At 42.1% G+C, this 24,873-nt stretch overlaps 1 protein-coding gene across 1 annotated transcript; it reads left to right on the top strand.

Moving 5' to 3' along the window:
- The first annotated feature begins 4,087 nt into the window (after positions 1-4,087).
- Positions 4,088-13,103, top strand: LOC121912543. The gene has a single exon (XM_042434724.1). It carries the CDS (start codon positions 5,611-5,613, stop codon positions 11,569-11,571), a length of 5,961 nt encoding a protein of 1,986 aa, XP_042290658.1. The 5' UTR covers positions 4,088-5,610; the 3' UTR covers positions 11,572-13,103.
- Positions 13,104-24,873: the final 11,770 nt, after the last annotated feature.

Here is a 24,873-nt window from a genome sequence, read left to right as displayed (position 1 = left end):
ATAAACCCCTGAAATAATTAAGAATCAGAATAAAGGCTTTTTAATTGCTCTAGCATGGCTTAGTTTCAACTGCTCCAATCACTACTGCAGATGTCTTGAATCTGTATGTCAGCCAATGCGTGAGGGAGCATTTTTTAGGTGCCAATTTTTCTGTACTTTATATAGCGAGTTTCCTATAGAAAGTTGCTGATTTTGTTTTTGTGTCACTGAAATAAAATCAGGAGAACAGCACATCAATGGTGATTACAGAGAGACTAAGTGAGTGTAAGAGAGTGAGAGAGAACGTCTGTGTACCCATCTGTTTTGTCTCTTTCGACGTGTGTTTGTGTGTCTGTATGTTTCTATGTGGGTACTTGGATAGTTTTCAGTGTGTGTATTTGAGGTCTTCTCTCTGTTTCTGTGGATAAATGTGTGTTTTTGTCTGGTGTGCAGCCCTGTGCAGCATGTATGACTATCTCAGAGGGACAGCGAGCTTTCTTTCTTTCATACTTGGTCAACAAAGCAAGACTGTGTGTGTGAGTGTTTGCGTAGACTATGTGTACAGTTCATGCACGTGTGCGTGGGGCCACGGCGTAAGTCTACCCTAACATTAAGGTGCGCTAAGAGAAATGTTTTAATGGTTACAACAAATCCTTTGGATTCCTCTATTCCTCAGTAGACTGAACAAAACGTCAAACGTCAACAAAAAAAGCGTCAGGCTATACTTAAGCACAACAGTCAGTGTTTTGAGGTAAATGCTAAAGTCAGCATGCTAACATTCTCACAGTGACAGCTAACATACTGAATATAACGTTTACTATGATCATCTCAAAGTAGTACCACTGAGGCTGGTAGAAATGGCATTAGTTTTGTATTTAGTCATAAACAAAGGTATTTGGGATCACCAAAGTTATTCATCCTGATGGAGACATGAATGTTTGTACTGCATTTCATGGCAATCCATCCAATAGTTTTCAAGATATTTCACTCAAAGCCACAGATGTCAAGCTCATAGTGGTTACAAGTCAAGGGATCACCAAAGTCAGATTCATCATCTGGGTACCATGAATGTCTGAACAAACGTTTGTGGGAATCCATCCAATTGTTGTTCAGATATTTAAGTCTGGACCAAAGTAATTGACATTACAGTACAGCTGTATTCCTGGCTTGACTAAAAAAAATAAAGTTTACTTGACAGAACAACCACAGGTGCCAGAGTGAAGACTTGTCACCAATAAATTATATCTTACCAAGCAGCTGCAGGGAGTTCAAAGCAGAATACTGCATCTGCCTGAAACACGTGAGAAAGTACAGCTAAGTATGTTCTCTAAAAATTACATAGGGATGGACTGAAATCAGTGCATATCTGAGTTCATTTCACAAACATATCATTTCCTTCCATTTCACAGCCTGTTGACAGCGAGAGAAATGTCAGAGAAAGACAACATCATGTTGTGCGGGTAAAAATAGAAAGCATTTGCCAAGACCTGAGTCACAGGAAATTTAAATACAAAGTTTTGAGGGGAATTTAGGGGATGAGTGCTGATCCTGCTGACACACATTTGCCATGTCTCTCCACACGGATTTGTAGGCAAACTTTCTACTTATAAGGGAGCTAATAATTTTCTCACAGTACAGCTTCTTCTTCCTTTTCACCCGCCCCCCTCTCCTGTCTGTTCCTCCCTCCCCTCTGGCCTACTGCCTTCTCCAGCTCAAAATCTGTGTGTGCGGATTATCGCTGGATGAGCAGTCATACTATGAGAAGTCTAATCCGTCATTAAGAGACAGAGGAGTTACACAGGATTTGAACAACACAGAACGACCTGATGTGCGCCTGGACACACAAATACCAAGTTCAAGAAGGATACACATGCAAATGAACAGAAAAAATATGTGTGTTCTCATTATTTGTGGCCACATTTTCCATTTCAGATGGATGAAAATGGGAACAAAACTCATACCCAAAACAATTTTAGGAATCAAACATCTCTTGAAAGCCTGGCTGCTGTTTTATACCTACATGCTGAACAAGATGTCAGGTTTTGGAGCGTTGCGCAAAAATATAATCTGTCTGAAAAGAACTGCATCTCATCAAGAATCAGATTAGTTTTTCATCTCCATGGTCTTGCGCAAATGAAAATATCATTTATTCAAAGCATATTGCTGCTCTCAGGCAAAACACAAGACGTACTGAAGTTTTTCTTAGATCGCTGGAAAATCTAACGAAAATTAGACTTGATTGATCGATTACAAAAACCCATTATTTAGTTGCAGAAATATGTGGGATGCTGGGCATTTTCTTTTTGATTATTTCTTTTTAATCATATTACTGCATATTTTTGTTTTCTGACAGAAATGACATTATCATACTAAATGTCATGTCTGTGAAATATGGAGGAAATGTGTTCCACCTGTTCAGATGAATCGGTGCACTGCTCACCCTGTTGTGAACTCAGCTGAGTTGACCAAGTTTCTAATTGCCAAAACTTCAGAATGAGACGTGAACACCTCGTGCTTAATTAAGAACCACTAAGGAGGATGTTCTTGCTGCAGCAGCTGACAGAACTCAATATATCAACCTCCAAATGTATCCTGACACCATATCGCAGCCTGCCTCTGCTCTGCCTCCTCCATTTCCAAGGACGAGGTCCAACTTGTTCATCCTGCTGGGCAGCTGATTGGCTGGCAGCTGCCCTCCATGATGGGTGAGTAAAAGGGCAGGAAGGACTGCACGACCCTGCACAGCCAGGCAACCACCTGTTCCAAAGCTCTTTCTGTTTCTGGGGAAACTGCAGCCATCTTTGAGTCCAAGACCTCCTGCTGCCTCCACAACTTCCTCACAAGGGCTGTCACACATCAGTCAAATTCAACACTCCTTCTATAACTAATGTTGCATTCCTCTGCAGCCATAAAGAACCACTTATTATTAATAAGCTTTGTTAGTCCAATCTTAAACTGCTCTCATTGTGTGGACACTGCACTTAATCCTCAGAGAAAAAAGAAGAAGAAGAAAAAGATCCATGCATTTTCTTATTTTATGTACTCACATACACACTGCCATCCTGCATCCTGTAATATGAGGCCCTATTTTCCCCAAAACCGTATACCAGTAGTTATGTATTATTACATCAGCCGAGTTGTCTACATTTATTTTGCAGCATAAATGAATTGATTCTGATGTAGAGTGGGCTCAGCCACTCTGGGTTGGTATTTTAGTGGAAAAAATGTCAGGCAGCGGCACTTTGTAAAACACACAAACTGAGTATAGTGACCTTGAAGAAAAATTGAAAAGAACTCGCTTCTTTTTGCAGATGAAATTTTCTTTCATTACGTGTGTAGGTGGCTTAGGTTGTTTAGGCATGTCTAAGTAATGGAAAATGATTGATACTTACATATTCTTGGATTCAAACTAAAATGACAGTTTTTGGCAAAAAAGGCAGGTGAGAATCCTATTCAGGTTTCTTGTCATCTACAGACATTGCTGTCCTCACTTTATGCATGGGACTAACAGTGGTTTTATCACAGTTTTGTAATATTGAGGTCATATGTATTTGCCAGAGTGACCTATCTCTACAAGAGAAGCCTACCGTGCATGTCACACACTGTTGTGAGGGCTACATTTCAAAAATTCAAAATTCACACGTGAAAAGGTTAAGAGACTTTGGGAGCAGCATGGAATAACATCCCCAAGGTTGTGCCGGTGTTTGAGCCTGTCTGTGACTCTGTATCTCTAAGCGTTCGTGATAGTATTGTGCATGTGAGTGGTGTCACAGTCTGACCTTTAGAGAAAGGTCAGTCCATTTGGAAGAGGAATAGAAAGACCACGCACAGACACACATGACGAGTAGTGATATAGATCCACTGCAAACGACAAAACCAGACTTTGTTGACCTTTAGCTATCTATATATCTATATAAGTAAGGAGTTATCTGGGAACTGATATAGTTCCTACTACTTGTGTGTGTGTGTGTGTGTATTTGTGTAGTGTATTGTAACCATTCACTGATATCATAGCTGTTGCTTTTCTGGCCCTTCAATGTTCTGCCTTTTCATGCATGCCTCACTGTACTGTTCTCATGTGTCTACGCTCTACACAATTAGTGTGTAGCCCAGTTAAAAATATGTATATAAATAGTTGTCTGTGATAGATAAATAGATAAATAGGGTTTGTTAAAAGAGTATGGTTAAAATACACATTTCTCATTGTGTTTAAAAAGGTCAAGTTCATGAGTAAACATGTTAAGGATGTTAAAAATGCATACATGTATTTTATTTTATTTCCTTTTGATAAAAAAGCTGCTAATTAAATAGAGTGGTATCTTTCTGGAGAGGTGAATAGGGTCAAATAGGTTTGTGTGTGTTACTTGGCTGACATGTGTGTGTACGCAGACAGGGGGAGTAAGAGAGAAAGAGGGGAGAGACTAGAGGAGCGGAAGAAAAAGCAGCAGGAGGTAAACGAGCTAATGCGGGAGTTTTTCTGGTGGATATCCGAAGTTGTGCAGAAAAAAGTATAGATGTACCTGAGTCTTAGATTGTCAGCTCGATAATCTGTAAGAGGACATGTTTTGAGAGTAACAGATAACTTCTATCCGAAGTCTGCTGCGCTGTAGCCAACTTGAAAGAGGCTGCTCGTTAATGAAGTGAGCGGGGAGTTAGCAATGTGAACGGACTGTAGGCTGCTGCTAGCTAACCCAGCTCGACAAAGTAGCTTCGTCTGGACTTATTCCGACCTGGAAACGAGAGACAACAACCAGATAGCGCTCTGAGCCACCCGGGGATGCTCAGAGTTCCTCTGGCAACGCTGGATAACCACCAAACTCCGTGAATATGCCCGAGTGCTGCCACCCTGCTCATGGACAGACACCTGTGGACTGTTAGCTTTCTCTGGAGGATGCCATAACTCTGAAAAAGGTACCGACCTGCTTATTTGTTTCATGCTCTAAACCTGAGTGAAGCGACCACTAAGTTTCTGGTCCCTACGATCACAAGCACCGCATCAGGCCTGCAACGCTTTTATTTTATTTTGTTATATCCTTTTTGCCGGCTTAGCATAGAGTGATAATGTGTGTGTGTTTGGTCACTAAAATAATTCAGTGGACAAGTAAAAGCATATAAGTTAAAGTTGGAAAGGTAAAAAGGGAAAACTACTGTGTGACTTGTGAAACAAAAGCAGTGAACACTCCTGGTGTTTAATTTAATATTAATTTCATTTAATTTTGTTTAGAATTAAAGGAGGAAATAATTGTTTCTAATTTTAAATGGTTTCTGAGTGTGTTTATTATTTCAGAGGTTAAAAGCTATATAGCCTTCATACTCTATACCAACTTATATTAGAGTGTGGTATTGTACTGTGTTAAAGGGTTAGCACACTCAATTGTTTGTTACACTGTGGTCTCACAATAAGGTATATTCAAGAGGTATAGGATTTCTAAAGTGACCCAAGCAAAAACATTAAATTAATCAGAGATAATATAACAAAGGAAATTAGGATAAAGAACTCAGGGCCCCATCTACATAATATAGAGGGTAGACGGGCTACATAAATGGAGGCACTGCTGGGATTTGTCTTGGGTCCCCAGTGAGGTTAGAGTAGTTAATCCAGGATACTGAAGCAGCAAACAATTCCAGAAGATGGCAAACAGAGCAGAGCTAGCTGCTGAGCTGAAGAGATGGTGCAGAGGGGAGGAGTTGGATGAGGCTCATGGACTTATGGTCCTTGTCCCTGAAGATGTGGAGATCCACCAAATCGAAGAGACTCTTGAAACTATCAAGTGCTTAGGTCGAGTACGTGTCAGAGGAAGGATCTTTAATGCAGGACTAAGCAGCCTGATGGTCTTGTGTGAATGTAAGGAAGCCTTAACTGGAGTAAGTGTTCCTCCAGAGGTGTTTCTTTCTGAGGGTGGAGGAGCCTGGCCTTTAGTCCTCATAGATAATGCCCCAGCTGCTGCTGATGACTTCAATAACAAATTGAAAGCGCTGTTGCTAGCTGAGGGAAGGACAATGGAGGACCTCAAAGCTCTACTGCCCACTACACAACCCCCCACTAACTCTACTGAGTCCATTTTACAGGCGGTTGGTGACTTCTTGCAAAAGACCAACAAACCTCCATCTGAAAGTGGTTATCGTCGCCTACGCATCTTCTCAGGAACACAGCCTGTTCCAGCAGGAGAGGAGCAGTTCGACTACTGGCTCGAGCAGGCATGGCTCATGGTAGAGGAGAGTGAATGTTCTGAGAGAGAGAAAAAGCGAAGGCTAATGGAAAGCCTAAAGGGGCCAGCACTTGAAATAGTCAAAACCGTGCGAGCCACCAACCCTGATGCCAAGCCGGCAGAGTACTTGGAAGCCCTTGAAAGTGCTTTTGGAACTGCAGAATCTGGAGATGATCTGTACTTCGCTTTCCGACTGATGCAGCAGCAACAGGGAGAGAAATTGTCAGATTTCCTTAGACGACTGGAGCGCTCTCTCTCTAAAGTCATTCAGAGAGGCGGCCTTCCTCCCAGCTGTATGGATAAAGCTCGTGTAGAGCAACTACTGAGAGGTGCAGTTGCGGCTGATTTAATGCTAATCCAGCTACGCTTAAGAGAGCGAAAGAATGCACCACCAACTTTTCTGCAGCTCCTGAGTGAGATCCGTGCTGAAGAAGAATATGAGGCTTCAAGGATGAAGCTCAACACTTCAGTGCATCAGGTGCAAACAAAACAGACGATCGATGTAAAACAGGCAGAGATTCAAAGCCTAAAAGATGAAGTCAAAGAGCTCAAGTCTATGGTTGCCTCTGTGGTAACTAAGCCATCGGACACTAAAGAGGAATATTCTAATACTGTACCTGCAACCCCATCACACCCCTGTGAAAAGTATCAAGACTCTGAGCTGACAGCTTTAAAGAAACAGGTTAAGCGATTACAGCAAAAATTAAATAAGAAAGTGACTGCATCTGATACGACAGCCAACCCAACAGTCAATGCAGTCTCGGCAGTGGAGGCTACCACTAGAGTTGCTAACTCTCCCACCAGACCATTAAGACCCCCTGCGGAACAGTTCTGCTACCGGTGTGGAGAGAATGGACACTTTGCAGCAAAGTGCCAGAATTCAGAGAATCAGAGCCAAGTTATCAAGAAACTGATTCAAGCTCTGAAGCTAGCAAAAGAGAACCAGTCTTCCACCAGTTTTGCAGGGGCTGAAGTTAACTGTGCTGTTAAGAGAAGTCTTGTGAGTACACAACAAGATACAGGAATCCCTGAGGGTTTAATTGGCCCACCCAGCATAGTACAGTTAAAAGTAAATGGACACCCTTGTGATGCTGTGTTTGACAGTGGCTCTCAAGCTACCATTATTTTTGAGTCCTGGTATCGAGAGTACCTACCTGATGTCCCAATACATCCTGTGTCTGGTCTTGCTCTCTGGGGTTTAAGTGAGTCCAATCTTAGCTATCCCTACCTTGGCTACATTGTGGTGGATCTTGAGTACCCAGCAGAGGTCACTGGAACCTGTCAGACTGTAACAGTTCTTGCCCTTATTTGCCCCAGTCCCCAACATGCAGAACAGATCCCTGTTATTGTAGGGACGAATACCAGTCATGTCAGAAATCTGGTGAAACGATGTAGAGAGAGTGGCTTTGATATCACGAGAACCCTACGCATTCAAGTTGACTGTGGGGATAAGTTTGTCACTCCTGACCATACATCACCCATCTGTGAGCAAGATGGCAATGTTGGCTGTGTGACATGGCAAGGCCCAGGCCCTCTGACTATACCACCTGGGGAAGACCTACAGGTTGTCTGCAAGGTTGACTTCACGCAGACCATTGGAAAAGAGATCCTGATGGTTGACTCATCTCCCTCAGCTCCACTCCCAGCCAGCGTACTGTTGCAGCCCATGGTAGTGCCAGGCCCTGCAGTGAACGTCAACAATTTCAGAATCCTGGTCCAGAACCAGTCCCTAAGAGAGACAGTTATACCAGTGGGAACAGTCATGGGACACATGTATCTCACTGAAAGCGTCACTGCTGTTCCGCTGGACAAGTCAGCATCATCAGACTTTGATGCCAACCTGATCAACTTTGGAGACTCACCTGTTCCACAGGAGTGGAAGGAGCGGCTTAGGCAGAAGCTGTCCCAACGATCTAATGTCTTCTCCCTGACGGAATGGGATGTTGGGTTAGCTAAAGGCGTAGAGCACACAATCCACCTGTCTGACCCCAGACCCTTCCGACAGCGTTCCCGCCGTCTGACTCCTGCGGACATTGATGATGTGAGAAAGCACCTGCAGGAGCTCCTGTGTGCAGGCATCATTAAAGAGTCTCGCAGCCCCTACGCCTCACCCATTGTGATCGTCAGGAAGAAGAATGGAACCATAAGGATGTGTATTGACTACAGGCTACTGAACAGCCGGACAGTTCCTGATCAGTATACCACACCTTGCATTGATGACGTGCTGGACTCCCTGTCTGGAAGCTGTTGGTTCTCTGTCCTTGACTTGAGAAGTGGCTATTACCAAATAGCTATGGCCGAGGAGGACAAGGAAAAAACGGCATTCATTTGCCCTCTGGGGTTCTTCCAGTTCGAAAGGATGCCTCAGGGAATAACGGGAGCCCCAGCAACCTTCCAAAGATTAATGGAAAAAACTGTTGGTGACATGAACCTGCTCCAAGTCCTTGTTTACCTCGATGATTTGATTGTCTTTGGAAGGTCTTTGGAAGAACATGAGGAGAGACTTCTCAAAGTCCTCACCCGACTTGAAGAGGCTGGGTTGAAGATATCTCTCGACAAGTGCCAGTTTTGCCAGCCAAAGGTGAAATACCTGGGACACATTGTGTCAGCTGATGGTGTCTCGCCGGATCCAGAGAAAATCGCAGCAGTCACCAACTGGCCTCAGCCTACTGACTTGAAGACCCTGAAATCTTTTTTGGGCTTCTGTGGCTACTACCGCAGGTTTATAGCCAACTATGCTGCCATTGTCAGGCCGCTAACAGAGTTAACAAAAGGTTATGCTCCAACACAGAAGAGTAGGAAGCATAACAAAGACCTTACAAAGAGCTACTTGAGAGAATCAGAGCCCTTTGGAGAAAGATGGGACCGGTCCTGTACTGATGCATTCCACCAGATCATCTACTGTCTAACCCATGCACCCGTGCTAGCATTTGCCAACCCTGAGAAGCCATACATCCTGCATGTGGATGCAAGCTTAAAAGGAATTGGGGCTGTCCTCTATCAGGAGTACTCTGAGGGATTAAGACCAGTTGCATTTGCCAGCCGGAAATTGAGCCAGTCTGAAAAGCGATACCCAATACACCAGTTGGAGTTTCTTTCACTCAAGTGGGCCGTTGTGGACAAGTTCCATGATTACCTTTATGGAGCTCGGTTCACAGTGCGTACTGACAACAACCCCTTGACATATGTGCTCACGACAGCAAAGCTCAATGCTGTTGGACACAGATGGCTCGCTGCTTTATCGACATATGATTTTGATGTCCAGTACAGACCAGGCAGGCACAACATAGATGCTGACCTTCTATCAAGGAACTTTGCTGATAATGACAACACTATGGAATGGGAGACCATACCTCAGGCTGGTGTAAGGTCCATCTGTCAACATGTCTACATCTCGAACTCGACAGACAGTCTGCCAAGGTATGTGGATCAGGTGGGAGGTTCTCCCGATTGTGTTCCAGACATCTACACTTTCCCAATTCGCATGGAGTTGAAGTCTCTGGAGCACATGGCAAAACCAGACCTTGTATGTGCTCAAAAGGAGGATGTGGCGATTGGATCAGCTGTCCAGGCAGTTCAGCAGAAAAAATGGCCTGAGGATGCTGACAACAACCCAGAGCTCTCTCAGCTAAAACGAGAAAAAGACAAACTGATCATGAAGGATGGACTTCTTCATCGTTTGAGCAAGTGGCCCTCAGGTGAAGAAATCACTCAACTTGTCTTACCCAAGGAGTTTCGTGAAGCCGTGCTAAAGTCATTGCACGATGACTTAGGACACCTTGGAATTGAAAGAACTACTGATCTACTAAGAAGTAGATTTTTCTGGCCCAAAATGTCTAAAGATGCTGAGCAACATGTAAAGAACTGTGGAGAGTGCATCACTCGCAAGTCCCCTTGTCAGAGAGCAGCTCCATTACATCAGATCATGAGCAGTGGACCAATGCATCTCGTATGTATTGATTTCCTTTCAATGGAGCCTGATTCTAGGGGCATGAGCAATGTGTTAGTGGTCACTGATCATTTTACACGTTATGCACAAGCTTTCCCTACAAAGAACCAGAAGGCTCAGACTGTGGCTAAGGTCTTGGTTGACAAGTTCTTTGTACATTATGGCCTGCCCGCCAGGATCCATTCAGATCAGGGAAGGGATTTCGAGAGTCGCCTGATCCGAGATCTCTTGAAGCTGATGGGAGTCCGTAAGTCGCGGACTACCCCATATCACCCACAGGGAGATCCTCAGCCGGAGAGGTTCAACCGAACCTTGCTCTCCATGCTTGGGACTCTGAGTCAGGAGAAGAAACGTCAGTGGAGCCAACATGTAGGATATCTGGTTCATGCCTACAACAGCACAAAGTGTGATGCCACCGGGTATTCACCTTATTTCCTGATGTTCGGTAGAGAAGCCAGGCTCCCGGTAGACTTGTGTTTTGGTACGTCTCCAGATGGGAAAACAGATAGTCATTCACACTATGTGGCAAAGTTGAAGGAAGACTTGCAGAGAGCCTACCAGCTAGCCTCTGAAACAGCCAACAAGACTCACCAAAGAAATAAGAAGGCATATGACAAAAGAGTTGGTTACCAGGCTCTGGAAGTTGGTGACAGAGTGTTACTCAAGAACTTGGGGTTGAAAGGCAAACACAAGTTGCAAACCAGATGGAGTCCAATTCCCTACCTTGTAGTGGGAAAGATGTCCAATCTACCTGTTTTTAAGGTCAGACAGGAAGATGGAAGAGGGGGCATTAAAACCATTCATAGAGACCATATATTGCCGATAGGACAACTGGTGAGACTGCCAAGGACAGAGTTGGATTGTGACTCACCCCGAAAACCAAAGACCAGAGCTATGACTTCCAGGAGGCGGAAGCAAACCTCACCTGAGATTCAGGAAGTCTTACAGGAGGCACAGGATTCAGACTCCTCCACTGATTTTGAGTATTACAGATCTCCAAGGCCCAACCAGATATGCTTGGAAAGCATGGAGCAAAGGACTCAGGATAATGCAGGGCCGTCAGCTGTTTTACAAGAGGATGAAAATGCCTCTCTGCAGTCCAATGAGGATCCTGAGGAAGATAGTTCTGAAGAAGAACTTCTGACTGTTGGAGATCAGGAAATTAACCAGAATTCTGCTGCTGAATCTGAAACTGGTACTGAACCAGAGGACATGGGACAAGAAGAAGACCAAAATACTAATGCTGCCATGACTACAAGAGAAGCAGACAATGTTAGTATATCAGAAGGCAGACTGGATAGGAAACCTGAGACCCGTCCCAAGAGAACAGTAAAACCAGTTGTTAGGTTAACATATGACGAGCCAGGTAAAGCCAGAGATCAGCCAATCACTATCATACATAGAGGTGTTGTTATAAAGATTGGAAAGGGCTAGAGGAATAGAGAACACTTAGCCACACTTCCCACTTCCTGTTGTAAAGTTAAAATGTTAAAAGTCTGTTGAGGACATCAGACATTTAGAAGGGGGAGGGTGTAGCCCAGTTAAAAATATGTATATAAATAGTTGTCTGTGATAGATAAATAGATAAATAGGGTTTGTTAAAAGAGTATGGTTAAAATACACATTTCTCATTGTGTTTAAAAAGGTCAAGTTCATGAGTAAACATGTTAAGGATGTTAAAAATGCATACATGTATTTTATTTTATTTCCTTTTGATAAAAAAGCTGCTAATTAAATAGAGTGGTATCTTTCTGGAGAGGTGAATAGGGTCAAATAGGTTTGTGTGTGTTACTTGGCTGACATGTGTGTGTACGCAGACAGGGGGAGTAAGAGAGAAAGAGGGGAGAGACTAGAGGAGCGGAAGAAAAAGCAGCAGGAGGTAAACGAGCTAATGCGGGAGTTTTTCTGGTGGATATCCGAAGTTGTGCAGAAAAAAGTATAGATGTACCTGAGTCTTAGATTGTCAGCTCGATAATCTGTAAGAGGACATGTTTTGAGAGTAACAGATAACTTCTATCCGAAGTCTGCTGCGCTGTAGCCAACTTGAAAGAGGCTGCTCGTTAATGAAGTGAGCGGGGAGTTAGCAATGTGAACGGACTGTAGGCTGCTGCTAGCTAACCCAGCTCGACAAAGTAGCTTCGTCTGGACTTATTCCGACCTGGAAACGAGAGACAACAACCAGATAGCGCTCTGAGCCACCCGGGGATGCTCAGAGTTCCTCTGGCAACGCTGGATAACCACCAAACTCCGTGAATATGCCCGAGTGCTGCCACCCTGCTCATGGACAGACACCTGTGGACTGTTAGCTTTCTCTGGAGGATGCCATAACTCTGAAAAAGGTACCGACCTGCTTATTTGTTTCATGCTCTAAACCTGAGTGAAGCGACCACTAAGTTTCTGGTCCCTACGATCACAAGCACCGCATCAGGCCTGCAACGCTTTTATTTTATTTTGTTATATCCTTTTTGCCGGCTTAGCATAGAGTGATAATGTGTGTGTGTTTGGTCACTAAAATAATTCAGTGGACAAGTAAAAGCATATAAGTTAAAGTTGGAAAGGTAAAAAGGGAAAACTACTGTGTGACTTGTGAAACAAAAGCAGTGAACACTCCTGGTGTTTAATTTAATATTAATTTCATTTAATTTTGTTTAGAATTAAAGGAGGAAATAATTGTTTCTAATTTTAAATGGTTTCTGAGTGTGTTTATTATTTCAGAGGTTAAAAGCTATATAGCCTTCATACTCTATACCAACTTATATTAGAGTGTGGTATTGTACTGTGTTAAAGGGTTAGCACACTCAATTGTTTGTTACACTGTGGTCTCACAATAAGGTATATTCAAGAGGTATAGGATTTCTAAAGTGACCCAAGCAAAAACATTAAATTAATCAGAGATAATATAACAAAGGAAATTAGGATAAAGAACTCAGGGCCCCATCTACATAATATAGAGGGTAGACGGGCTACAAGTGAATGGTCAATAACCTTTCCAAAGAGGCAGGTTTGACATGCTAACATGAAATGGTGAGCTGATGATATTGTCACATGCCAGAATTTTTATTCATATATCTATCTACCTGTCTGTCTGTTTTTCTCTGTATCTTTTGTTTTCTTTGAGCTGATGACACCTACGGTATTGATCATATGAGTTGCATTAATTGTGCAGTAAATGTCAGTGTGTATCTTGTTGGCTTTCATCTATGTCAAACAAACATATATGCAACCACATGAATGTGCATATACTGTATGTGTTTGTTTGCTGCTCGCCATTTATGTGTATTTGGGACATTTTTGGCGCTGTTTTTACAATTCACTGTAATAAATATCTGTAACTTGGACAGTCACTTAGGGACATTGAAGTTGCATTTGAGCAAAATATTACGTGTAGTGTTTTTGCACATTAAAAGCTAGTGTATTGAATTGGCTTTTTTTTTTTTTTTTTTTTTTAATCTTTTTTGTTTACTGTGTTATTGATCATGAAAGATTGAATATTTGAAATGTTACAGTGCCTGGTCATAGGAAAGCAATGACGTTTGAGATGGTAATTTATATATGAAACAATAATTGCAATTCCATATTATCTAAATATGGCATTGAAGTATTTGTGGTTCATTATGGGGTGGATTATTTGCGCGTGCACACACACAGAAAGCGATCAAGAAATACACTGGCACAAATGATGTTGTAAGGGAGACGTATCTAATTCTCATTAACTGACAGAGATGAATCCTTAATTACTGTTATTGTATTTTTCAATCTTGCACACACACAAGGAGGTCATTATAGTCATTTAAGTCATAGATATTGATGGTATGCTAATGATAATGTTACCGTGGTGTATATATGTGTGCGTGTATTTAATAGGCAGAGAGATGGTAATTAGGGGTTTATTAATGTCAGTGTGGCAGTGAGTTAGTTAATGCATGGAAGCATGGACCACTCTCCTGACATTATGGTAATTGAATGTTGGTTATATTTCTATCAGCAGAGGTGTGGCCATATATCATCTGTTTTCTCAATCACCAAAGATTAATTTTGAAATATCTCTTTAGTAGCCAGCAAATGGCAGCTGTCTGTGGCAAATGTCTCGCATGCACTTTCTGAATATTTGAGATTAGCATCGGCTAATCTTCACAGTTTCTGTTTTAACCCATATGGTTTCACCCAACCAAATTGTTTTTCAAACACACGGTGACAAAGAAGAGAAGAAAGTCTGACAGAGAACTAGAGAGATGGTGTGTTAATTAGATGAATTAACTGGCTAATTAACAAATGATAAAGTGTCATGATGCCCGTGGGAGACGCACGCACACACACACACACACACACACACACACACACACACACACACACACACACAGCAGCTGTTGAGGTTCTTCACTGAAATTTGATGAGGCCAGATCTCATGCCCAAACAAGCCTACATCCACATACAGTCTCAGCACTGACGCATATTCATCCTGACAATTGGACTTGTGTATTTGTGTGTGTGTGTGTGTGTGTGTGTGTGTGTGTGTGTGTGTGAGTGTGTGTTGGAGACACCTGCAGCTTCAACTACCAGCTTTTTTTTTTTTTTGGTATTTTTTTGCATTTGTGTCTCTACCTATCTTGGTGTCTTTTTCCTCAGTTTGCTTTCTATTGTTAGCCTGCTGATGTGGTTGAATAATAATGTCTTTTTAGTGACTTTGCCTGGTAAAATTAAAGTGTGTTCAGATTTAGCTACCTTCATTAAAGCCACAGTAAGAAAGAATACCGGCAAGATCATTACACTTCTTTTTGCTCTCACCTCCCTCTAAGAAAGCAACAATCGGCTCACAGCTTGGCTCAATTAGCCAGATGCTGAAATTAACTAAAAGTGGGGAAAAAGGAAAGGAAAATAGCAAAGCAGTGACACTATAAATATTGCCCAGATTGCAACATATGATCCTTCTCATTCATATTTACACAATATACATATCACTTTTGCTGAATTCCTGCAAAAATGCCAATTCATAAAACTCACCATCAGTAGCTTTCAAGTAAGTTTTTATGGTAAGTCTTTGCTGTTGTGGTTTTGCACAGACCCTTTTGAGAGATTATATGTGAAGAGTACATAGTTACACCTTTTATAGCTACATGATCACAACCTGCAAACGGGGCTCTATAGACTTAGTCACTCTTCTTCGAAAATTCTTACATTTAATTTTGCATGTACATCAGGATTAGGCCATCCAACTATATGGTGGCTGCCCCTTTGAAAAGGTAGCAACAAGCTTACTTCTCATCCACTACATCCTCTGGGAGTAGTAGAACAGCAGGGTGACTTGTTAGACAGCTCTGCAAGGAGTCTGATAGCTACACCCCCTGCCATGACACCGGCTCGACAACATAACGTTAAGCTGTGTAACATGTCAGCCTGCAGAAAGCTGCCACTCTCCAGCTATTCCACCTTCAAGGCAGGTGGAGCCCAACTTTATCGGTTACTGCATTCATTTTTTTTTTTTTTTTTGAATACTTCACGGCTAAAATCGAGGTTTAAATGAGACAGATGGAGAAAACGAGAGACAGAGGCAGACAAAAATCATGTGTGAGTGTGTTTGTGGATAGCTTTTTCAGTGGGAGGTGTAGGCTTTGTGGTGCTGAAACATTTTGTCAGTTTTATCTGACTTTCTCTCTCTCTGAGTTTTTAAGATAAGCACCATTACTCTGCTTGCTGGTCATGGCAGTTACCTCATCAGTGCAAACACCCACACACTGAGACTAGTCAGCTCCATTTAAGTCTATGTACCATGTTCTAACAGTCCTGTACTTTTTCCATTGACCCTACCTTTGATTGATTTGCAGAAAAGTAACCTATAAACTCCACAACATTCTTCTTCGGGGAAAACCAGGTATTAACAAGCAGCTGTGCAACATCGTCCATGTCAGTCCTTTCATTTAGTTGCAAAGGAGGCTGGCACTCAACTGCTTCAGAAGCTGAAATTATACCTCTTTATCTGCCTTCCTCAGGTGTGTCAGAAACCAATTAATAATCTAACCAGTTCCTGTATAGCTTCTTTACAGTGAGCATGGATGTTGGTTCTTGTATGTATGTCCAGGATAGGTCTTGTATTCCTGGTTTGAATGGAAACCAGAGGATAGCTTAAGTAAAGGAAGTGGTTTATTAATCTTATTGAAAAGGGACATCCACTTCATCTTCAGAGGTAAAGGTGTCTCCCTTACAACAGCTTTACACACAAACTCAGTTTATGTAGCTCAGTTGCAGCCTTTTTCTCCAGCCATCGTAGTATGGATGGTGCCAATGGTGCCACCGCTCTCCTACCAGGGGACGGGAAGCCAGCTGTGAGGTCAGAAAGCTCCCTCATTTACTTCCTCAGCTCTCGGTGCTGCCAAGAGGTGTTTATTGTCTTTCCAACCCAGTTTAGATGAAATCATGCCCGCTTCCGTTTGACGAAAGCCTCGATGTAACGACAGCTGCGTTCCCATGGAAACCATGCTCAGGCAGGTCCCGCGGATGAATTTACTTTTTATCAGACCACTAATGAGACAAGAATTAGCTAGCTAGCTTGCTATTTCCTAACTGTATGTTCAGAGGGTGTCTGGTGTTGAGTAATGGGAAATGTTAATTCTGAAGCACTTTCAGTTAACAGTTTGAGTCAAGCATAGAGGGTGTATTATGTGTAACTTGGAAAATGGCAATATGGGCCACTGAATTTGACGAATTTACTGTTTATCAGACCACACATGAGACAAGAATTATATTGCTAGCGTGCCAGTTTCCCAACTGTGACATGCAGTCAGGTCAAAGGCCTCTAGTTATGTTAATTTATTGGCATGACAGCAACTGAAGGGACACAATTAAGTATGTGTTAATCCTACCACTCATGAAGTACCGGTTTTCCACTGCTGTCAAAGTTATTGTTCTTGATAGAGACTGGCTGGGGGGGTTTAAACTGTTCACACAAACTACACAGCCATCTTGTACCTTTAGGAATAGATGACTATCTCTACCACATCTGCTGTTTCCATAAAGGGTGTTCCCCCACTAAAGATCTTCAATCTTTCATTGATTAATATTTTAATATGATACATGCAATATATCAATAGTTCACTTGTCCAAGTCCATCAAGTCCAAGATAACTGTTTATGGGTGTGTTGTCACAAAATCCTAATGCATTATGCTAGGTTTAGAAATGCAGACTTCTACTAAACCTTGTGCGGCATGTGTCATGATCCCCCAGGGCTGGGCTGGGCTTCTGCAACCTGACTGACTGAAAACAAGCTGAACAGAGAAGCCTGAAGAAAGATTTGCATTAAAAATATCCACTTGTATAGACAATGAAGTTTTTCTACACTATTGTATCCTGATGTGATGACAATAACTTATGAGTTTACTTTTGTATAATGTTCTCTGTAAGAGATGTGAAGGTCATACTAGGCATTTATGCATGAGTGCGGTTTCCACAGGAACGCAGCTGTCGAGGCTTCCGTCGTTCTGTTGAGGCTTTCGTCACACGGTGGGCGTGGTTCCATCTAAGCTGGCTTGGAAAAACAATAGACGCTGCCAGGAGATCAGCCCACAGGGACCTGCAATGTAAAGGGCACTTCCTGTACGTCAGCCAATGAATTCAGTTTAGGTATCAGTGATCCTGCTTCTGCTTTCAAAGGACAGTCTGCTCAAACACACCTGCTCACAGCTTAAGAGGGCAGCCAGCTTTTGAGAAAAAGGGAGTGCCAGTAGAGTGACAATCCTGTCTCAACAAGCCTGTTCTCAAACAGGTCTGCTTGCTGAACAGCAGCATTCGCAGGATGGTTTGATTACAAGAAGACACAGCCCTGTGCCCTATGCCAGAGCCGTAGGCCTCACTCCCCTCCAGGCTAATGTACTGGGGACAAAAGAGGGTTTTTTAACCCTGCCTGCTGACTGGGGCTGCAGTTGCCCCTTTTGCCAAATCAGGCTCTTTAGTTGAGACACCATTATTGGCAATGCCCCTCACCCTAAACACTGGTGCCCAGACCCAGTGAAGCATGGAGCAAAATGCTGATTTTAAGCTGAGCTTGTCCCGAGCCCTCACTCACCAGTGAGGTGCCATGCAGGGGAACAGCAGTCACAATAATAGGACCAAGGTGAGGGCAGTTGCAAGAGAATGAGATAACCTGCAACACCTGTGCTGTTGTCACAGGAGACTTAGAGGGAGGGAAGGTGATAGTAATGGAAATTTACCTCAGGATTAAACAGTTTAACACTCTTATCTGCATTAGTGAGAGGGCTGAGAAGAGGTGGTGGTGCCGCCATTAATGCACAGTTGGGGTTGCCAATAGGGCCATTATAGGGCAAAACCAGTGTGATGTAGCAGTGTGGGTTGTTTAGTGATTGTGTTGCATGTCCTTCTGACTACTTATCCTCTGTTTATGTGGAGCTTTTTCCTAAAAAAAAAACAAAAAAAAAACAAAACCCCAAAAAACCCCTCCACTGGGATTTTAGAACAGCAACATGAAATCTTTAATGGGTGAGTTTAATGTCTTGGGAATAGCAAAACATAAATTGTGTAAAAATGTTGCAGATTATCCCTGCAAATTATGTGTTGTTCTTCCCCTATTGGTCAAGTGTGTGCTTTTAGTCAGCCACCTGGGATTAAACAGCATTGTCGGTTAGTCAGGTTAAATAAGAGTACTTTAAAATGTGTTTCTATAGCAACCTTCAGATGAGCTTCTGGTTAATGAAGCTAGATATACACAAGTTGTAGGATCATAATTAGCTCTGTCCCTCGGGAAGAAGGAGGTGTCAGTTTTACACTGCCTATTTGCTGTGTGAGCTGCAGACGGGATTTCAGCCGTAGCAGCATGGTAATATCAGGCTTCAAGTTGATGATCAAGAAGTATGGATTCATCTAAATCAAATGCAGTCAAGTGTTTCAATGTTTAAGAGTATACTGTGTTTATTTTTTAAAGCATAAATCAGTATGTGCCTGAACAAAATGGTTATCTTGTTTACTTTAATTATCTATCTATCTAATCTTTCTATTTGTCTAAATACTAAGATGTTTGGTTCCTTTTCTCTTAGTTTTGGGTGCCTACAGTAGGTCCATTGTGTGTCCAACTGTCTCTGTAGAGCAACTGTTTTAAAAGACAAGGGAGGGTGTTATCATTTGGATAAATGTCAAATATTCAACACTTACTGCCAAAATCCCACCCTCACATCTCTCTATCTCTCTCCCCCTTCATCCCTCTCCCTCCTCATTAGCAGTCTCCTCTTTCCTTCCCCCATCACTCCATCCCTCCTCATTTCTTAGTCAGATGGGGCTTTGCAAGGCAGAAGGTCACAGAAATGTCTCTCTTACATACACACGATCTCTCTCTCTCTTGCTCTCTCTCTCTCTCTCTCTCTAGGACTCTCCCCCCTTTTTCTCATTCACTCTTTCTGCTCTCGCTCACACGAGAAGGCATACATTATTAAATGTCTCTTCTTCTTTGTCCCTCGTTTTCCTCTTTCCTAATGGTCTCCCTCCCTCTACTCTTTCTCTCTCTCCTCCTCTGAATACAGTACATATATTATTCTTTTTGGTCAGACTCCCTGGGCTGATATGATACAAGAGATGACAGATTTTGGGTTGTGACCTAAAAGCAGCACTTGCAGATGCGTTTGGGCAAGGAACTTCACATCTCCACTGTAGTAGCATATGGGCTACAGTTATCCACTACGCACCAGTTTATGGCAACACACTTTCTTTAACTGATAGCAATAGATAGTAGTAGGATAAAAGAACAGGGAGTTTTCCTTAAGAGAGTTAAGAAAGGCTCCTTTGGATAGTACTTACATGCACTTAACTCCCTTTGGTTGGATTTTGGTTTAGTTTCACTTGCTAGTGCTTTTGCTGGTGGTGTAGGGAACTTCTGAACATGAAAGATGGACAAAATATTTTGTTATTAAAATGGTTGTGTGGAAAACTTTGTTATAACCTCACCAAAAATAAGAAAGAAATTATCAGACATTTGTCATACACAGTTCTGTCTGTTATCCTCTATTTGTCCGAGGATTCTTATATTCTCTGGTTGATCTGGAATCACTCAGTGGTGAGTCGTGGTAGTCGTGTCACTCAACATGTATTTTGCCTTAAGTTACCTGTTACCAGTTCTGTGTCTGCTAATATAATGTATTCTATATTCAATGTCAAAGCTAACCATACAATCTTTCGCAGTTACTTTGAGATAAGCCTTTTACTTGTATCTGTAATAATAATAGTAATGATTATAATAATATCCTTTTCAAGGGAGCCAAGGATGATTTACACATAGTGAGGCAGACAAAACAAATAATACAAGAACAAAAAATAATGATAACAGTTATTGCTGAGGATAACAGAATTAACTAGACACCATAGGCCTTGGTGAATAGATAAGTTTTTAGGAGTTTTTTAAAAAAGTGTCCAATGATGCAGTGTTACAGATCTCTGCCTGGAGAGAATCCAAAAGGGTGGGGGCTGCCACACTGAAGGCTCTATCCCCAACAGTCTGCAGGCTGGTGTGGGGGGTGGAGAGCAGACCCATGCCTGAGGACCGTAGATTCTAGGATGGGATGTAGAGGTGGTGGAGGTCTGATAGGTATTTGGGGGGGATGGAGGGATTTGTGGGTGAGGAAGATTTTGTAGGAGATGCAGGACTTAACCAGGAGCCAGTGAAGGTGGATGAGGGTGGGGGTGTTGTGCCAGGGCTTGGTGTGTACCAACCAGATCTCAATTTAAAGCCTCCCAATCCGTAATCAGTGCAGATTGCTTCGACTGACATATTGACATTGTCTAAATTTGACCCAAGAACCATGTAAGCTCAAGAAGCCTGGCTTTTACTATATGTTCTCCGCTGTGAAACATGGAGAGCATTATTCTTATTATTTATTACATTATATTTAGTAACACATCCATCGAACTGATGCATACTCAATTCTAAGATCTTCCACTCAATATAGTCATTTCATCCACTGTGTCCAACATTAACAAGGCCCATGTAGCTGTGATATTCAATCTAAATCGTGTCATAGCCTGCATTCCTGAATTCCTGATGAAAAATCATGTTTGGAATGAGAAACTACTTTTGAACCTAAAGTACCTGACGTTGTATTTTCTGAGTTTTCTTGAAGTGCAATGTAACATATGGAATCACACTGATCTTGAAGGTGGAGAGAAAGGTAATTGTACTATGGTTCAAAAAAACATTTGTGAGTGACAGTGAAAGAGAGGGAGAGGTAGACAGAGGTGTATAGCTGTGTTACACCCACAAAAGACGACAACAGAGAGTTGGAATCAATAGTCCTACTCTGTGTTTGCACTCACTACGACATCAACGATGTGACCTCACCATAACCATAGAGATTAGTTGTCACACACTTGTCAAGTCTGCTCTCACCATGTACCATGATGACTGATTGTGATTCTGTGTGTGTGTGTGTATGTGTCTGTGCTACATGTCATGCCTTTTTGAAATAGTTTGAGCCATCAACAATGATGTTTTTCTTGCCAACTATCTCCTCATCTGAAAGACTTTTGGAGGAATCAAAAGCATGAATCACCATCTTGGACTCCCAACACTTTCTCTGTGATCGAGAGATTGTTTACTTCAAAGCATGTTCGTACATGTTCAGATGACTCAATAAGCACTGGGAATTGTATTTGATTTCAGACTTTTGGGGCTGCATCTTCACTTGACATACTGTAGGTTGACGCCTGTAATTGTAAGAGGATGATTAGAGCGAAGCCTTAGAGTGAGTTCCCAACGCACCCTTTGCAATAATGTTGTTTATTTAAGCTGACAGCCGACTTTTCGTCTCTGTTATGCTGCTGCTACACTGCTCATTAAAAAACACTGCTATTGCTGCTGCTCATATTGCATTTCGGCAACCACAGTATCCCCCCGTAAGCTCTGATTTTAAGTTCCCCAGGGGGGTTTATTACTGTCACTCCCCAGTCTTCTCAGTACTGAGCTTGGTACATGCACAGTAATGGAATATGATCTTCATAAAAGACAATTCTTAGCTCTGATATTTTGATTAACATAATGTGGACAATCTGATTCTCCATTGCATGAACATACTTGATTGATATGGTTTTTATTTGAAAATTAATAATTTTAAAGATCATTTTAATGGCATTTTGCCTTCATTGATGGTTGACAGTAAAGAGCGACAGGGAAAATATGAAAATATGAGGAATGTCGCCTGCAAAACTCAAACCATGGTTGTCCTGGTAGCATGGCTCATAGTGTTACTTCAGGCAGACCACCTGAGTCACGTTTGCATTAGCTGATTGGCATCAGCAGTTTCATTCATGCCTCACCATCACAGGCTCATTCTTCAGCTTAACATCCAATCACATTCATGCAACTGACACTTACAACCAGAGACTTCTTATTATTCTCCTGATACACTCATGCCAATGTTTGCTGACACAGCTCCCTCCACCACCACAACCTCTACCTTATGTGCTATTTTTTTTTTGTTGTTGTCATTGATTTAATAATGGTCATGTATGAGTTTATTAAAGAGGGAGTTTTACCACCAGCAGAATCCCTGTTGCTGCTTGGACTCTTGGGGAGCTCCCTTAAAGAGAGTTTTTGCAGTAAAAATAACTATATAACCAGTTTCCTATAAAAGATCATTTTCTTGATGCAAAAAAAATCCCAAATATTCTGATTCCAACATCTGATCACATGGATAAAAGCCCTTTTTTGTATGTTATTTAACACATTATCTGGATGGATGAGTAGACAAGAAAGATCACAAACATTATCTACCTACCATAGATAATGTTTGTGATCTTTCTTGTCATGTCCCACTTTTTAGTACATCCTCTAATAAAGCAGAAGTGTCTTACAACTAATTGTTCAAATATGGTGACCCACAAGTTTCTCGCCACACTGTAATCCAGCAACAGATTGTTCTGCCATTTCTTTTCTGTGTTTACAAACTCTGTCTAACACCCTGAATGTTGTCTCCTCACCTTAACAACCATGCTCAAATAAAAAGCCTCTGTCCCTCCAAAAGTATGTCTGCGAGTGCGCGCACACTCGTATCTCTGTTTGCATGTGTACGTGCACGTTCACATGTGTGTGTCAGCACCAGCAGAGCAAGTGAAGTTAATTGGCTTCAGCTGAGAGGAGAAGCAATACAATAGCTTTAAACACACACACACACACACACGCACGCCCACACACTCAAACACACTGTCAGAAAAACTCCCATAGAGACATACACCAGACACTTTGCTCAAAAACACACACACACACACTCCCACTGCGTAGCTTGGCTGAATCCAAACACTGAAGCGTATTGTTGTGTCTTTATTTAGACACATGGCTTACATGAGCCACAACAGTGTCTTTTAACAATGTGTGTGTGTGCAAGTGTTTAGGTCACTAGGGTAATATCTGGGCCATGAAACAGGCTTTGTGGTTAAATGGCCGTGGTGCATGGCAAGAGAATTTTACCACCCAATTATATTTTTACCTGCCAATCTCATAGAATAGTAGATGGGCTCTCTGCTGCTGTTAGAAAATCAAACAGAGACAAAAAACAGAAAGGCACATTTTCCAACATTTGTGCTGGTTTGCAATTCCCCACATCTCTCCTACCCTTTCTGATTCTCGCTTGCTGTTTTCTGACTTTCTTTTCTTCCTTCCTAATCCAGCACCACTGCCTCTTAGGCACTTCTTGGTGAAAAGACAGAGAGAAAGAGAGAGAGAGAGAGAGAGAGAGAGAGAGAGAGAGAGAGAGAGAGAGACAGAAATAAGTGAATTTAGAGTTGAAGTGTTTTGTCTGGGTTTTCTCCAGCGGGCTTTACTCTTCATCACACACACACACACACACACCAAAGTCTTCCGGTGGAAATGACTTTCAGATTGTTTCCTCACAAAAACACGTTCACTGGCAGAAAAACAAACAGTGCATTTATCAGGGTATCAGATAGCCAAGGCAGAGATAGATTTCACTTACAATAGCCATGTGCATTTAGTACATTTTAACACTGTGTATTTGTGGAAACAATGCATTTTCTTCCCTGTTTACCCCTGTTTTGTAATTCATTGGAAATCTGACTGTATACTACCTTAGAACAAAGTAGTGACATGGGGATGATATTGACAACAATGTTTGGAGGCTCTGTTGAGCTACCAGTTCACCCCAGTGTTGTGAATTTTGAAGCATTGTGGACAAGGAGAGGTGGATTTCAGAATAGCAAAACAAGTAGCTAAGTGTACTCCCGCCTTGTATTCTTACAGTAAATCTAAAATGTAGTGAAACTAAAACTGAAGCAAAACATATTTATATTTGGATTGTCTTTGCAATGTAAATTTATATTTGTATCTGGCTATCCAAATTAATTCCATTTAAGTGTTAATTTTGACAGTGTTAAATAACTTTGACTGTCAGATAGCAACAGTGTAAGAACTTTGTGTGAAAAGTCTCTTGGCTGCTCTACCTGTCGCTGCCCAGAGTGCTGATCCTGATCCTGTCAGCAATACAGGAACTGTCCAAGGTGCTAGCCCTTGTCCATGCCAGCAGGCATAAATGCTACTGGTGGGAGCTCATGGCCAATACAGACATTCAGTCAATCTGCTTGTCATTGCTTTCTCCTGTTTTTGCTTGCCGTAGAGCAGTGTGTCTTTTAGTCACTGATTGCTCAGCGCTGGAATAGACTATACCAAGCAATGCCAGTCAAGCCAGTCCATGTAGTTTGTCTCTCCTTGTGTAGTGGGAGGGATAATTGGCTTC

The sequence above is a fragment of the Thunnus maccoyii genome, chromosome 15, assembly GCF_910596095.1.
Source record: "Thunnus maccoyii chromosome 15, fThuMac1.1, whole genome shotgun sequence".
In the NCBI taxonomy this organism is placed as follows: domain Eukaryota; kingdom Metazoa; phylum Chordata; class Actinopteri; order Scombriformes; family Scombridae; genus Thunnus; species Thunnus maccoyii.
The sequence above is the reverse complement of the archived record's forward strand: the minus strand, read 5'-3'. Positions and strand labels throughout refer to the sequence as shown.

Excerpts from the sequence above, each read along its gene's own strand:
- LOC121912543 (XM_042434724.1), top strand. The coding sequence starts at position 5,611 with ATGGCAAACAGAGCAGAGCTAGCTGCTGAGCTGAAGAGATGGTGCAGA.